General features: G+C 44.0%; 1 protein-coding gene across 1 annotated transcript in view; it reads left to right on the forward strand.

Moving 5' to 3' along the window:
• Positions 1 to 2,377: 2,377 nt before the first annotated feature.
• Positions 2,378 to 14,934, forward strand: part of LOC106596965 (BTB/POZ domain-containing protein 7) — a 33,395-nt gene continuing 20,838 nt past the window's right edge. The window contains exons 1-3 of the mRNA XM_014188230.3: positions 2,378 to 2,696; positions 9,666 to 9,898; positions 12,019 to 13,155. Coding sequence (XP_014043705.2) covers positions 9,817 to 9,898; positions 12,019 to 13,155 — 1,219 coding nt within the window. The 5' untranslated portion in view covers positions 2,378 to 2,696; positions 9,666 to 9,816. The remainder of the gene's footprint in view (positions 2,697 to 9,665; positions 9,899 to 12,018; positions 13,156 to 14,934) is intronic.

Below are 14,934 nucleotides of genomic sequence, written 5' to 3' on the forward strand. Positions count from 1 at the left end.
ACCAGTGTAACAGTAGTGTATACACACCCTTATGTTAGAGAACATGTGTTTCCATAGCTAGGGCTGATAGTGAGGACTTGTGAACAGCAGAATCAACAACCTATGCTTTTTTGAGAAGGTGTTAAAGTTCACAGTTAGTAAGTGTTATGTAAATGAAGGTCGAAAAGTAAAGTTGTTGTTTTTTTTAAACCTTTATTTAACCAGGTAGGCCAGTTGAGAACAAGTTCTCATTTACAACTGCGACCTGGCCAAGATAAAGCAAAGCAGTGTGACACAAACAACAACACAGAGTTACACATGGAATAAACAAACGTACAGTCAATAACACAATAGGAAAAGTCTATATACAGTGTGTGCAAATGGTGTGAGGAGGTAAGGCAAAAAATAGGCCATAGTAGCGAAGTAATTACAATTCAGCAAGTTAACACTGGAGTGATAGATGTGCAGATGATGATGTGCAAGTACAAATACTGGTTTGCAAAAGATCAAAAAAGTTAATTAAAACAATATGGGGAAGAGGTAGGTAGTTGGATGGGCTATTTACAGATGGGCTGTGTACAGGTGCAGTGATCAGTAAGCTGCTCAGATAGCTGATGCTTAAAGTTAGTGAGGGAGATATAAGTCTCCAACTTCAGTGATTTTTGCAATTCGTTCCAGTTATGGGCAGCAGAGAACTGGAAGGAAAGGCGGCAAAAGGAGGTGTTGGCTTTGGGGATGACCAGTGAGATATACCTGCTGGAGCGCGTGCTACGGGTGGGTGCTGCAATGGTGGGTGCTGCTATGGTGACCAGGCTTCCCTGTGGCTCAGTTGGTAGAGCATGGTGTTTGCAATGCCAGCATGGTGTTTGCAACGCCAGGGTTGTGGGTTCAATTCCCACGGGGGGCCAGTACAAAAAAAAATGCATGAAATGAAACAAAATGTATGAAATGTATGCATTCACTACTGTAAGTCGCTCTGGATAACAGCGTCTGCTAAAATGACAACAACAAAAAAATATGTAAAAATGTGACCAGCGAGCTGAGATAAGGCGGAGCTTTACCTAGCAACGACATATATATGACCTGGAACCAGTGGGTCTGGTGACGAATATGAAGCGAGAGCATACAGGTCGCAGTGGTGTGTGGTATATGGGGCTTTGGTGACAAAACAGATGGCACTGTGATAGGCTGCATCCAGTTTGCTGAGTAGAGTGTTGGAGGCTATTTTGTAAATGACATTGCCAAAGTTGAGGATCAGTAGGATAGTCAGTATTACCAGGGTATGTTTGGCAGCGTGAGTGAAGGAGGCTTTGTTTTGCGGAATAGGAAGCCGATTCTAGATTTAATTTTGGATTGAAGATGTTTAATATGAGTCTGGATGGAGAGTTTACAGTCTAGCCAGACACCTAGGTATTTGTAGTTGTCCACACATTCTAAGTCAGAACCGTCCAGAGTAGTGATGCTGGACGGGCGGGTGCAGGTGCAGGCAGAAATCGGTTTAAAAGCATGCATTTAGTTTTACTAGCGTTTAAGAGTAGTTGGAGGCCACGGAAGGAGTGTTGTGTGGCACTGAAGCTCGTTTGGAGGTTTGTTAACACAGTGTCCAAAGAAGGGCCAGATGTATACAGAATGGTGTCGTCTGCGTAGAGGTGGATGAGGGAATCACCCGCAGCAAGAGCGACATCGTTGATATATACAGAGAAAAGAGTCGGCCCGAGAATTGAACCCTGTGGTACCCCCATAGAGACTGCCAGAAGTCCGGACAACAGGCCCTCCGATTTGACACACTGAACTCTACCTGAGAAGTAGTTGGTGAACCAGGCGAGGCAGTCATTTGAGAAACCAAGGCTGTTGAGTCTGCCAATAAGAATATGGTGATTGACAGAGTCAAAAGCCTTGGCCAGGTCGATGAAGACGACTGCACAGTACTGTCTTTTATCGATGGCGGTTATGATATTGTTTAGTACCTTGAGCGTGGCTGAGGTGCACCCGTGACCTGCTCGGAAACCTGATTGCACAGCGGGGAAGGTACAGTGGGATTCGAAATGATCAGTGATCTGTTTGTTAACTTGGCTTTCGAAGCAGTGCCTTAGACCGCTGCGCCACTCTGGTGTCCTGGCTTTGGCCCCAAGTGCAAGTCTGCCGGAGCCATGGCCCAGTGAGACTAGGGTGTCGGCCAGAGTTTGGAAACAGAAAAGTCTGAGCCTTCTGGGCAAAACACTGGGGTACATTCAGTATGGAAATGCACTTTTGTATATCATGAAAACTGGAGCGGAGGCCTATCATCATATTGGCCTCTATTGCTTGCACATACAGCTAGACGGCGCTCGCAAGCTAACAATTCCATACTCGAACCAGTCAGCAAACAGCGTCTGGATAGGCCACACCACCCACCCACCCAACCAACCAGGCGCCGCGCAAGGATGAGTGTTTTTAAGGAAAATCAATCCAAGCTAAGGAACACGTCTTGAGTTTCTATTCTCGGTAAAAGGACTTGCAATTTGTTGGAAAAGTCGAGGCAAAGTGGATCTAAAGGCATATGCAGGATTCTCTCTGTGTATATGGCGTCGATTTATGCTTAATGATCGGTGTTACAAAGGGGAGTTGTGCCGTAGGTTAAGACAATTTTTTTTTTCTAAAAGGAAATCAACATAACTTCATTCGGGAATCCACTTAAAAGGGAGAATAATTTCTGAAAGAAGCTAAATCTGCTCAAGGTACAGTGACACCTTAAACTATTCAATCAACAATCTATCGCAGGTCCATATGCCTTTTTGACCAGATATATTTTTTTTTACAGAACTTGTCAAGTCTCAAAAGAGCAACTCAAAGCAGACGTAGAAACCGACATGTAGGCTAATTACAGGGTTATGAACATGGCTAACATGCTACCGAAATGTTTATTTTTTATCACTCAACTTGTTTGCTATAATGCCCATTTTTTACTGTGAGTCATTGTTTCCGATTCAGTCGAACCTAGGCTATTCCATGATACGACGCTGGCATGCGACGGGTTTAGCAGGAATAATGGAAATGCTGTCAGCAAGGCAACAATGGCTCCGTGGTATGGCTTACAATACTAACAAAGCCTTTCCACGACATTCATATTTTGGCTTAAGTTAGGTATCTTATTTCTAGGCTACGTTGCAGCTACCCTGAAAGGTCCGATCCATATGCTATTCCTCTAACAAGAACATTTGTTAAATTGTAAAATAATAATAATAATAATAATAATAAAACAAATAGTTATACATTTGTTGCTATTTATTGCTACTGTATCGATACTGTAGGCCTATCCAATTAGTTGTTGGCGGATCGCGCTATAGCAACAATGTAGCCGAGGCTACATTTCCTCTTTAGCCTACTGTTGAAGTGACTGATGCGGCGTTGAAATGAGAGGTTTCCCATTTCTGTCAATGTCAAAAATTCGAGTGTTGTTTTTTTTTTGTCTTCGTTGGCAGGTCAATGTATTAAACTTGAATTTGACTGCAACAGTAACAACATGTTAAGAACCTCTACTATGGCAACTCGAATTTAGTCTGTTTGGGCATACCTCGGGTAGAAGAATGTTTAGTTGTCTGTATCCTATAACTATAGGACCCTATGGAGTGTGAAATCCACCACTATGTCATTGAGTTGAATCAGAATGGATCACACAGGCATCTGATTAGAATGATGCCATGACTGGTTTGCCCTATATATATATATTTTATATATATATATATTTTATATATATATTTTATATATATATATATATATATTTTTTTTTTTTTTTTGGAGTAAGACACATACATCCTTCTTGCAATGTGAGGATGAATGTGTAGAGCCTAGATATCAATGAAAACTATGTTTACTCGATTACTCTGTGGCCTAAAGCCAATAGACATTATCACATGGCAAAGGCCATTAGTTATCTGCTTCCATAGCTTTTGTGTCCTTGAGGTGCCTGCTTTCCTTCCTTCTAGATAAAGAAATGTATTATTTTATCTGGGCAACAGAGTAAAATGTAGACAGTTACTTTATGCAATAGTTGTCATTTCTGAGTGAGAAATATCCCACAATATTGAAGTGCATTATGTACATATATTCTGTCTCAAGGTAATTAGCCAAAGTAATAGAAGTGAGTCATCTGAATTGGAGAGATTGAGCTGAAGGTGGTAAGTTATTAACAGTGGATTTATTCTCAAATAAAGTTCCTGTTGAACGCTGACCCAAATTTGGGAAAAGCAGGTCAGTGCTTTGTTTCCCAAGATGTTGAATGTCACCCTGAGAGTCTGGTTGAAGACGATCAGGCTCAGGCCTGTTTACCATAGACATCCAGTTCCTTCATTGTTTGTAATGCCAAGGTAGACTGTTGAATGATGAGGTCATTTAATTTGCACACACAACATAACACAGAGGCCCACTTGCTTCCATGAGTTGTGTTGACATGCAGACCACCTTTTGTGTCCTTAGTTTATTTGTTTTGTCAGGGTGCTAGTTTATGATCACACATCCTCAATTCAAATATTATGGTGACACTATACCATAGATGGTTTGGTATGGTTTAGAAACTCGAGTTAGCCTGTTATCGCCTGACCTACACTGATATCTTCACACCTAGAAAAAAAACTCCAGGCTTCTGTCATAACTGTCAATTACAGGGGGCAGTTTGGAAACTTATCCCATCCGAATCGTCCTCTGGAATAACGGACATTTTGGGCTAATAAATACATAACCAACGTTTTCTAGTAATACTACATCCGGGCAAATAGGGCTATAGTCTTAATAATAACTCATGCAGAATGAAGCATTTTTTGCAGTAAAATTATACATCAAGTATAGGCATCATTTGGAAGTGGGAACAGTGGAGAAATATGATTTCTTTCTTCTTGCATCTTAAGAGAATGCAATGCTCAGTTACATACCATCTGTAGAGGTGCTGTCTTCACCATAAATGCTGGTTAGTATTTCGACCACGTAAAATATTAATTGAAGCCGAACTGACATTTTATCAGAAACATATTGGGTCGTTTTTCACAGCTTTCTTTTTCCTTACAACCGGTCAAGCTGATGTCATTTGGACATGTTGTACAGAAAATCTTTCCTGTTGTTTTTACTTTGTTTTTTCTTCCCAGTACCTAAACATCTTTGCTTCCTCGAAAGATGAGAGAGCTTTACCGACGTCAACCAGATTGTAGCATTCATTCTATCGATCTATTACATTATTCTGTTGAGCAAGGTTTTATTTATTCTAGGGCAACATATAATGACAAAAGAGAAGCTACATGTATCTAATTCTAGACAAGTTGACTAACAAATAGCCAAACCAAAATGTCAGGAATTATAAGCAGAAACGTATCTAAATCAGGCAAAACAAAATCCTACACCCTCTGTCAAAAAATCATTATGCAGTCTTTGACTGTAGCCTATAGCACAATTCCTATATTAGTGGGTTGTGTGTGGGCCTCAGATTTTCACTTTATCACATATAGTTGGTGGTTGCGGATGAGTTATTAGCAATTGCAGGCGGGTGCGGGTGAACAAACAGCTGACCCTGCTCACCACTCGTGTGCTTCTGTTTTCTAGTCTGTTCTGGGCGTTTACGGTAGCTGTCCTAACATCGGCTGTAATCAGTAGAATGAACGGCTGCACTGCTCAACTGATTGGCCTGATGGACCAGAGCACTGCAGAGCTAAGCAGTTTGTTACATGCCCCTGTAAGTCTGTCCTTTTTTAGTGAAATGTATAGAGTTCTGTTCCTGATTAGTGAGTTTATGCTGCAAAAACATTTAGGCCCGTCGACTCAGCAGAGCCTCTAACGAAAGACCATAAACCTGAGGAAAAAGTAGGGAAAATAATAAAATCCAGGTCAGCTCTCACATCTTTCTTTAGAATAGACTGTGCTGAGCTCTGGCCCAAATCTGTCCAACATTGTGAAACAGACATTTCATGGCAATGTTTCAGAACGACAAGGAAACTAGCCACATGTCAAGATGTACTGGAAATGGTCACAAAATGAGTGAAAGAGTGTATCCTGTCACTGACTGAATGGTGATTGATCCATTATGTCAGTTTGGGCAAAGATGTCTTGGTCAGGTCTGAGCTCAGCAGAAAGTGCCGAGACACATCAATTTCACAGCCAGCCCTGTGGTCATCATACTAACAAGCTCTGTGTCCCGCTCTATAGTAACCCCCCCCCCCCCAAGCTATCCCAGCCCTTCATTAGAAGGCTTATTATACCTCTCTGATACAGTAGCAAAGGCCCCAGATATAGGGGCATGTAGGGGAGGGGACATGCTGTCTCAGACAGTGTGAGTCCGGTTCATTAGTTAGCACAGTAGTAAAGCACACAATGAAAATGACGCAGAGAGAGCCTACTTATTATTCCCCCTTCACTCTCCTGGTCAACAATTGGCTGACGTGTCTTGGTAAAAGACCATTATTATTAGAATGGCATTGTGATGTCCCAAACCTCAATTTCCAGGTCAGGGAGTCACACATCCTGACCTTTTTGATGGGATCTTGGGACGGCTTTGTTTTATGATAATGGTGATTGGATGGATGTTTGAGCGATAAAATGGCAGGGCAACCCAAATGAATAGAGAATACTTTAGGAATCTATTGCCTTCTACATCTTCATTGTAAGTAAATGAAGAGAAACTCCCTGTGGGGCATGGAGCGCTAAAGGCTAATATATTTCCTTGTGAATGATTGAACTGGTATAGTTTACTATCAGTTCATGGCCTTGGTGCTTTATTGATGCCAGGGAAATGAATATAACCTAGCATCAATTTTGCTAAGATGTTGACGCTTTTCAAAGAGGATAAAATATGCTACAATGAAGTGAATGTGTCTCTTTCTGCTGCTGGCGTTTCAGTCGTCCACTGTCTATCTTGGTGTCAATGACATGGTGATTGGTCAATGTGCAGTGCCTTTTAGATCATAGAACTGATTTGCACAGTAACCATTTGGTCTAGTTTTGAAATGGGCATTTTGCATCTGCTTTGACTATAGAGTACTTAGTAGGTCAAATCATCCCTGTTGTTACTGTCTCCTTTATACAAATTCATGGCTGTGCGCACGTGTGAGCTGGACTCTGGTGTGGGATGACAGCCACTGTTGATGATCTGATGAAGGCTGAACAGGAGGGCTTTGGGAGAGCTGGAATGTTAGGAAGATATGAGTAGAACCCAGAGATATGCCTGTCTCCTTTTTTCTATTCCTACGCGCTCTGATAAGGAAATCCATATAAATTATTGATAAAGTGACTTGACTGTCATTTGAATAATAGATTGGTCCTATTCCCACCTGGTGTTTTGTATGGTAATGTGCTGTGGGAGGCTGAGCTACTCTGTCTGCTCTGTACACTCTTAGGAAAAAAAAGGTTCTGGATAGAACCAAGAAGGGTTCTATGCTTGCTTCACATATGGCACCCCTTAAGGTTCTATTTAGAATCCTATATGGAATCCAAGGGTTCTATATGGAACTCATTTTGGTTCAGTGAAAAAGAACCCCTGGGGTTTCGATTAAAGAATCCTACAAAGGGGTGTCATATATGAAGCAAGCAAAATAACCCATTTTGGTTCTATGCAGAACCTTTTTTTCTTAGTGTAAGTGGCAGATTAAATGCAGCGACCAAGTCCACTGTGGTGTGTGTGTGTGTGTGTTTGCAAGCTACAGAGTGAAAGAGAGGGCATGGGGAGTGCCATGGCGTGAGGCCTTTCCCCTGTCACCTCTCATTAGTGACACATAGCCCAGCTAACCTTGCCTTTCATCTTGCCACTCCCCTCCCTAAACCCAACTCAGGCCCGTCCCAGCACCCTGCTCCAGCCCATCTGTGTCCCACCTCCAGACATCCTTCCTCTGCCTATTCAACATCAGAGTGAGAGAGTGGAGTTAGACTTGGGATGCTGAGGAGACACCGAGTGTCCAGGTCTCAAGGAAATTGTTGTTTTCCAAACATTAAGATATGCTTCCAGGATCCTAGTGGAAAATGTGGTTCTTGAAGATGATTGTTTTGGACTCTGGCTGTAAAGCTGGGAGTGTGTTGTTTGGCTGATGTGATGGATGCATTGTTGCTCTGCTTTCTGCTGCACCTCAGAGGACCTTTTGTAAACAACACGGCACATCTGGGTTTTTTCCTCTATCCTAGATATACACAAATCCAGTCCATATTCTCCCTGAAGCCTGGCTTATTTTTAGTTATGTCACCATTTGGGCTCTCGAGTGGTGCAGCGGTCTAAGGCACTGCATCTCAGTGCTTGAGGCGTCACTACAGACCCTGGTTTGATCCCAGGCTGTATCACAACTGGTCGTGATTGATTGGGACTCCCATAGGGTGTGTACAATTGGCCCAGCGTCGTCCAGGTTTGGCCGGGGTAGGCTGTCATTGTAAATAAGAATTAGTTCTTAACTGACATGCCTAGTTAAATAAAGCTTAAATAAAAAATCCCTCCAATGGAACAAAGATCAACCATAACTTAGTATATGTGAAACAGTTTTATTAGTTTTGAATGTATTCGTTTGAATGTTTGGTTTCCCATTGTGTGAATGTTGAGTAAGAGCTTGTGGTTTTACAGTGGGCCTCTGGGAGGCTGGTTATAGGGCTACTCGATGGGGGAAAACACAGTGATTTATTAGCATGCTGGGGGGGGGGACATCCATCTGAGATAAAGCAGATCTTCCATCGTGTTGGAGCTCCCCGCCAGCCTCCCAGAGGGTCAGGACATTTCTTTGTTGGGGTCAGGGGGATGGGTTTGTTGATGGTCATATAATCTTTAGATTTGTATCAAACATTGTTTCGCTTCAAGTTATGTAAATGATCTGGATAAGAGTGTCTGCTAAAATATAAATGTATGTGTTATCTTTTGACAGTAGACCGTAGCAGACCACCATGACTAACAGCTGTCACTTGTATTTGCCCACATGCATAAAGACTTGCAGACAGTTAACTTACTATTTCAGAGCTCAAACCAAAGAAACTGCTGACCAACGCAGTTCAGAGTAGGGTTACGTCCAGGTTGGATCAATGGAGGAGCTAACCGAGAGAGAGAGGGAGGTTGGGTGCAGGGGCGAACTGGGGCTAGGGCTGGGCCTGCAGAGAGGGGTTGAGCTGGAGTTTGTATGGGGCTTTTTGTCTAAAAGAGGTAGGCTGGACAGGGCTGGGGTCTGGTTTCCTACAAAGATCGCCATACATCTGTATTGCATTTATTATTGCCTGCCAATCAACATTTCCTGAGGGGCAGGCAGAGAGAGTGCACCAGTCTCAAGTGGTGCTAACCGTAAGCCACTGTTGAGCAGCGTTGGATGGTTTAGAATCTAGATATTAAATGATATCAACATTTTGATGTTTTTATTCCTCATATAGCCTCTGCATGTATAGCAAATATATGCAGTGTTATACAAGAGGAAGTTAATGATTAGATTTGCAAAAGGAATTTCAGGGCAAAGACTAACTCTGTCCATCCTCTGTCTGAAAATTATTAAATTTTTTTAGCGACGTGAGGTTGAGATCAGTTGGAGAAACCGATATTCCTTCACCCCTGGCCAGGATGTATGGTTATGCATTAAGACTGGTCTGTTTGAGTTGTATAAACAGTCTCATCAGGCCTTAATTCACATGGCACTTTACTCAGTAACAGAGTTACTCAAAAACAATCAAATCACTCCGTAGCTAACCCCCGCTGCTCGATCTCCCCTTCTCAGGCATGGCAGGTTGGGCTTGGGTGTCAAAGGAGGCTCCAGAGGACCCGGCCCTGAGAGAGGGAGCCGACGGCTGATGAATGAAGTGCTTCGCCTGGGCAGAATGACCATGCAGGAGGGGAGATCCCAGAACAACAAGTGAAGAAGAGCGACAATGGGTGCCAATGCATCCAGCTACTCGCACTCATGCTCCCCTCGTATAGGAGGAAACACACACATACAGCAGACCTTCATAGGTAGGTTCTCAATGTTCTTACATACACTACGGGTATTATAGTATCTTCAAAGTGTCGATTATCAGTGACCTCAACAGACCTTCACGGCAGGATATGAACGAAGATAAATGATATACTTAAAATGTGATGCATGGTACAGGAATGTACAAGTCATTGTGGAGGGAAGGAGGTTGGAGTTGATCTTTTCACTTCCAGTGTAACATTTCAGTCAGCAACTGATTTTAGGCTCAGATTTCAAATCAAATCAAATGTATTTGTCACATACACATGGTTAGCAGATGTTAATGCGAGTGTAGCGAAATGCTTGTGCTTCTAGTTTCGACCGTGCAGTAATATCTAACAAGTAATCTAACAATTTCACAACAACTACCTTTTACACACAAGTGTAAAGGAAAGTGTAAAGGAATGAATAAGAATATGTACATATAAATATGTGGATGAGCGATGGCCGCACGGCATAGGCAAGATGCAGTAGATGGTATAGAGTACAGTATATACATATGAGATGAGTAATGTAGGGTATGTAAACATTATTTAAAGTGGCTAGTGATACATTTATTACATCCAATTTTTAATTATTAAAGTGGCTAGAGATTTGAGTCAGTATGTTGGCAGCAGCCACTCAATGTTAGTGACGGCTGTTTAACAGTCTGATGGCCTTGAGATAGAAGCTGTTTTTCAGTCTCTCGGTCCAAGCTTTGATGCACCTGTACTGACCTCGCCTTCTGGATGATAGCGGGGTGAACAGGCAGTGGCTCGGTGGTGGTTGTTGTCCTTGATGATCTTTTTGGCCTTCCTGTGACATCGGGTGGTGTAGGTGTCCTGGAGGGCAGGTAGTTTGCCCCCGGTGATGCGTTGTGCAGACCTCACTACCCTCTGGAGAGCCTTACGATCTTTTTGCAAGAGTTCTGTCAGTCAGAAGTATTGATTTTTTTTCTTGACTTATGAAATGAATGTCATCTGTCTGCGTTGCTGGGCTGGAAGTGATCAAGCTGCATTCTAGTCAACTTTTATTTGATCTGGCTGCTCTTGCAGAGAACTGTTCAATCATCCACTGCTGCCTCTGTTAATTCCCATTTTAGACTCCAAGCATCAATCCCTCATTCATTATATATCACTGCAGGGCCTTATTGATGGCCTTTTAGGAGTGGCTGCTTATTCTTTTTTTGTGTGTATTTTTTTGTTGTTGTCTGCTTAATGAAAAACCCCAGGCTTTTATACAACCATTTTCCTGTTACACGTTTCCTGTCTGTAGTTCTAGAGACAGGTCCATGCTCAGGGAGATTTGATTGGGTTGAAAGCCCTGTAGATTGCAAAAAATAACTGTATGTTCTTGGCGGTTGTAATGTTTGTTGGTTATAAGCTTAGCTGTGCAGGCGTAGACGGGATGATTCACAGTATTAGAATGACTACTATGTGGGTCACAGTGATGGATGCTCAGGGAAGGAAGGGCAGAGAGACTTTTCTATTTGGCGGTGGTGCCTCTGACGCAAGTCCCCTCTCCAGCCAAACATCACTGCTATTAGGGGTAGTTCATTAGTGTATAGGTGGACTAGTGCATTGCAAAAGACTACAGGGGAAGGAGGAAGGGGGGACTTTCCTATCCCCCCCCCCCCAAACTGACACACAACGTTGTAGTCCATGTTTTACTTCCTGTTACCATCTAATTCCAACGATGCCTTAATCAAAGTCAGCTTTATTAGCAGATAGACCCATTGATGCTTGTGATGACTTTTGATGGCATTTTGATAATGATGGCCTGTTCCTTTCTTAACACAGACAGTTGAGTTATCTGTGAAATGAGAGACATCAGGCCTTAGATCAAGGGAGTGCCAAGCACGCTGTGAGGGAGCTAGAGCAGAGAGGTGTGTCTGGACAGCCTGAACAGGTCACATGACAGGGCTAGGAGAAAAGACAGATTGTGTTTCCTAGGGTCATGCTTTCAGACTAGAAACAGCAAACTCTTAATGCTACCAAGCCAGAGGAATTGACCGCATTTAAAAAAACAGCTGTGGAAAACATGTATCATATGAATAAAATCCTAGCATAACTTATTTCCCTGTTCAGAAATAACCACGACATTTGAACCAGCTGAACTCTGTGTTATGTGTGTGTTGCAGGGACGTCGTCATACTCCCAGCAGGGCTACGGCTGGGAGTCCAAGCTGTACAGCCTGGAGCAGGGTCACGACAAGCCCCATGACAGGAAGAAGAAGAGCCTGGGCCTGGCCACCCTCAAGAGGAGGTTCATCAAGCGCCGTAAGTCCAGCCGTTCTGCGGACCATGCCCGCCAGATGAAGGAGCTCCTGTCGGGGTGGGATGTGCGTGATGCCAACGCCCTGGTGGAGGAGTATGAGGGCACAGCCTCCCTCAAGGAGCTGAGCTTCCATGCCAGCTTGGCTCGGGCCAAGGCACCCAGCCTGCAGCGTGACCTGGCTGCCCTTTACCAGCACAAGTACTGCACTGACGTGGACCTCATCTTCCAGGACACCTGTTTCCCTGCCCACCGTGCCGTGCTGGCTTCCCGCTGCCCCTTCTTCAAGACCCTACTGTCCTCCTCTCCGGGGTACGGCGCTGAGGTCCTTATGGGCATTGAGACGGCGGGCATCGATGTGCCCATGTTCTCTGCACTACTGCACTACCTGTACACGGGGGAGTTTGGGGTGGGTGGGGTGGAGGACTCCAGGCTGCAGAACGTGGACGTGTTGGTGCAGCTGAGCGAGGAGTTCGGCACGCCCAACTCCCTGGAGGCAGACATGAGAGGGCTGTTTGACTACATGTGTTACTACGACGCCCTGCTCAGCTTCTCCTCTGACGCGGAGCTGGTGGAGGCCTACAGCAGTGGGGGGGCTGGAGGGGGCGTGGCCACAGGAGGCTGCGGTGGGCTGGGTTCCCCAGACGAGGACCTGAGGGCCCACAAGGCCGTGCTCTCGGCCCGCTCACCCTTTTTCCGGAACCTTCTGCAGCGGCGCATCCGCACGGGGGAGGAGATGACTGAGCGCACGCTGCAGACACCCACACGCATCGTGCTGGACGAGTCCATCATCCCGCGGAAGTACGTGCGAGTCATCCTTCACTGCATGTACACGGATGCGGTGGAGCTGGGGCTGGTGCTGAGGGGGAGCCCCTCGGCCGGGAGCCTGGGGGAGGTGCAGGTCCTGGTGGCCGGGGGCAGGGGAGGAGCCAGCACCCGCACTGAGGAGGCCATGGAGCTCTACCACATCGCCCTCTTCCTTGAGTTCAGCATGCTGGCACAAGGTAAGTTACTGTACCAACCATCCCTGTCCTGTCTGTCTGTCCTGTCTGTCTGTCCTGTCCAGTCACACTCCAACTCAGAGTGGATATGAATGAATGGTTCACAGAGAGCTGATGTTCCCATTCAACCTGGGGCTACATGTCCAGTTCATCCCAGATCCCTTTATGATCTGTTCAGTGTGTGGATGAATGGTAATCTGGGAGGCTGCCTGTATCAGCTAGTGAGAATATGCTTCAATGGTTTAAATCCTTCAAATCAGGTCAGCCAAGGTGGATAAATGGGCCGCATCATGAATTTGAAAGTCAATCTTTCATGCTAAGAGTGTTATTTTAATGTGATATTGCCCATAGCTCTGTGACGGTATGGGTCTGACTGAGGATAGACATCCTCATATAACGGCATCTCTGCATACTGAAATCAATCAAAGGTTAGCAGGGCAGGAGTGTGAGCCAACATCAAGACTTTAGTGTAGACTGAGTATTGGCACAACTGCAAAAGCTATCTCCATGTCTCTTTCCATCCCTATAATCTCTGTAGCCCCCTCTTCTGAGGGACCTGTGTTCCTATCAGTTTGGACCTAGTATCTAGGTGTGTGGCAATAATAAGTAGGCGGCATGGGAAGATGTTTGTGTAGGCCTAACCATAAAGTAATGACTAACCTTAACTGAATAAAAGAATAAATACAAAACAAGTAATACAGTTATGAAGACATGTCGGTGTAATCACAATAAAATCAGTCTCAATAGAAAGCGCAAACTGGAATCATATGTAACCCAACAGTTATTATTTAACACATTTCAATACTCAAATAAATCACAGATATACACTTATTTAGGAAGGACCTGGCACCAGGGTTAAAAAGTGTTCATTTTATACAGAGGGGATCCCCTTCAAACCAATAAAAGAAATAGCAAAGTAATTAGTCCCCAATCCAATGACACTCGCGGTCCGGAATCCAGGTCACCGTGACTGAGAAGCGCAAGAGTGCAAACAATCCAATGGGCCTGTCACTCAGAGCTTAGTCTCTCACATCTCCAACGGTCGACCCTCCGAGCGGGAGGAGAGCAAAAGCAGAGGTCTTCCGACGCCAGTAGAACCTTCAAAAATAATAATTTTACGCCGTCCTCACTTGGTCAGGGATGCGGGGCTAACAGTTCATTACTGGGGTTACTCAGACCGAGTCCAACTAACTTTCAAAACAATAAAACCATTACAGTGCCTTCAGAAAGTATTCACACCCTTTGACTTTTTCCACATTTTGTTGTGTTACAGCCTGAATTTAAAATGAATTAAATTGATATTTAGTGTCAATGGCCTACACACAATACCACAATGTCAAAGTGAAATTGTATTTTTATACATTTTTACTAATTAATAGAAAATGAAAAGCTGAAATGTCTTCAGTCAATAAGTATTCAACCCCTTTGTTATGGCAAGCCTAAATAAGTTCAGGAGTAAAAATGTCCTTCACAGGTCAATCATTTGCATGAACTCACTCACTGTGCAATAATAGTGTTTTAACATTCTTTTTTTAATGACTACCTCATCTCTGTACCCCACACACAATTATCTGTAAAGTCCCTCAGTCGAGCAGTGAATTTAAAACACAGATTCAACCTCAAAGACCAGGGAGGTTTTCCAATGCCTCGCAAAGAAGGGTGCCTATTGGTAGATGGGTAAAACGGAAAAAAGCAGATTGAATATCCCTTTGAGCATGGTGAACTTATTAATTACACTTTGTATGGTGTATCAATACACCCAGTCACTACGAAGGTACAGGT

This window comes from Salmo salar, chromosome 01 (genome assembly GCF_965601325.2).
Source record: "Salmo salar chromosome 01, fSalSal1, whole genome shotgun sequence".
Classification (NCBI taxonomy): Eukaryota; Metazoa; Chordata; class Actinopteri; order Salmoniformes; family Salmonidae; genus Salmo; species Salmo salar.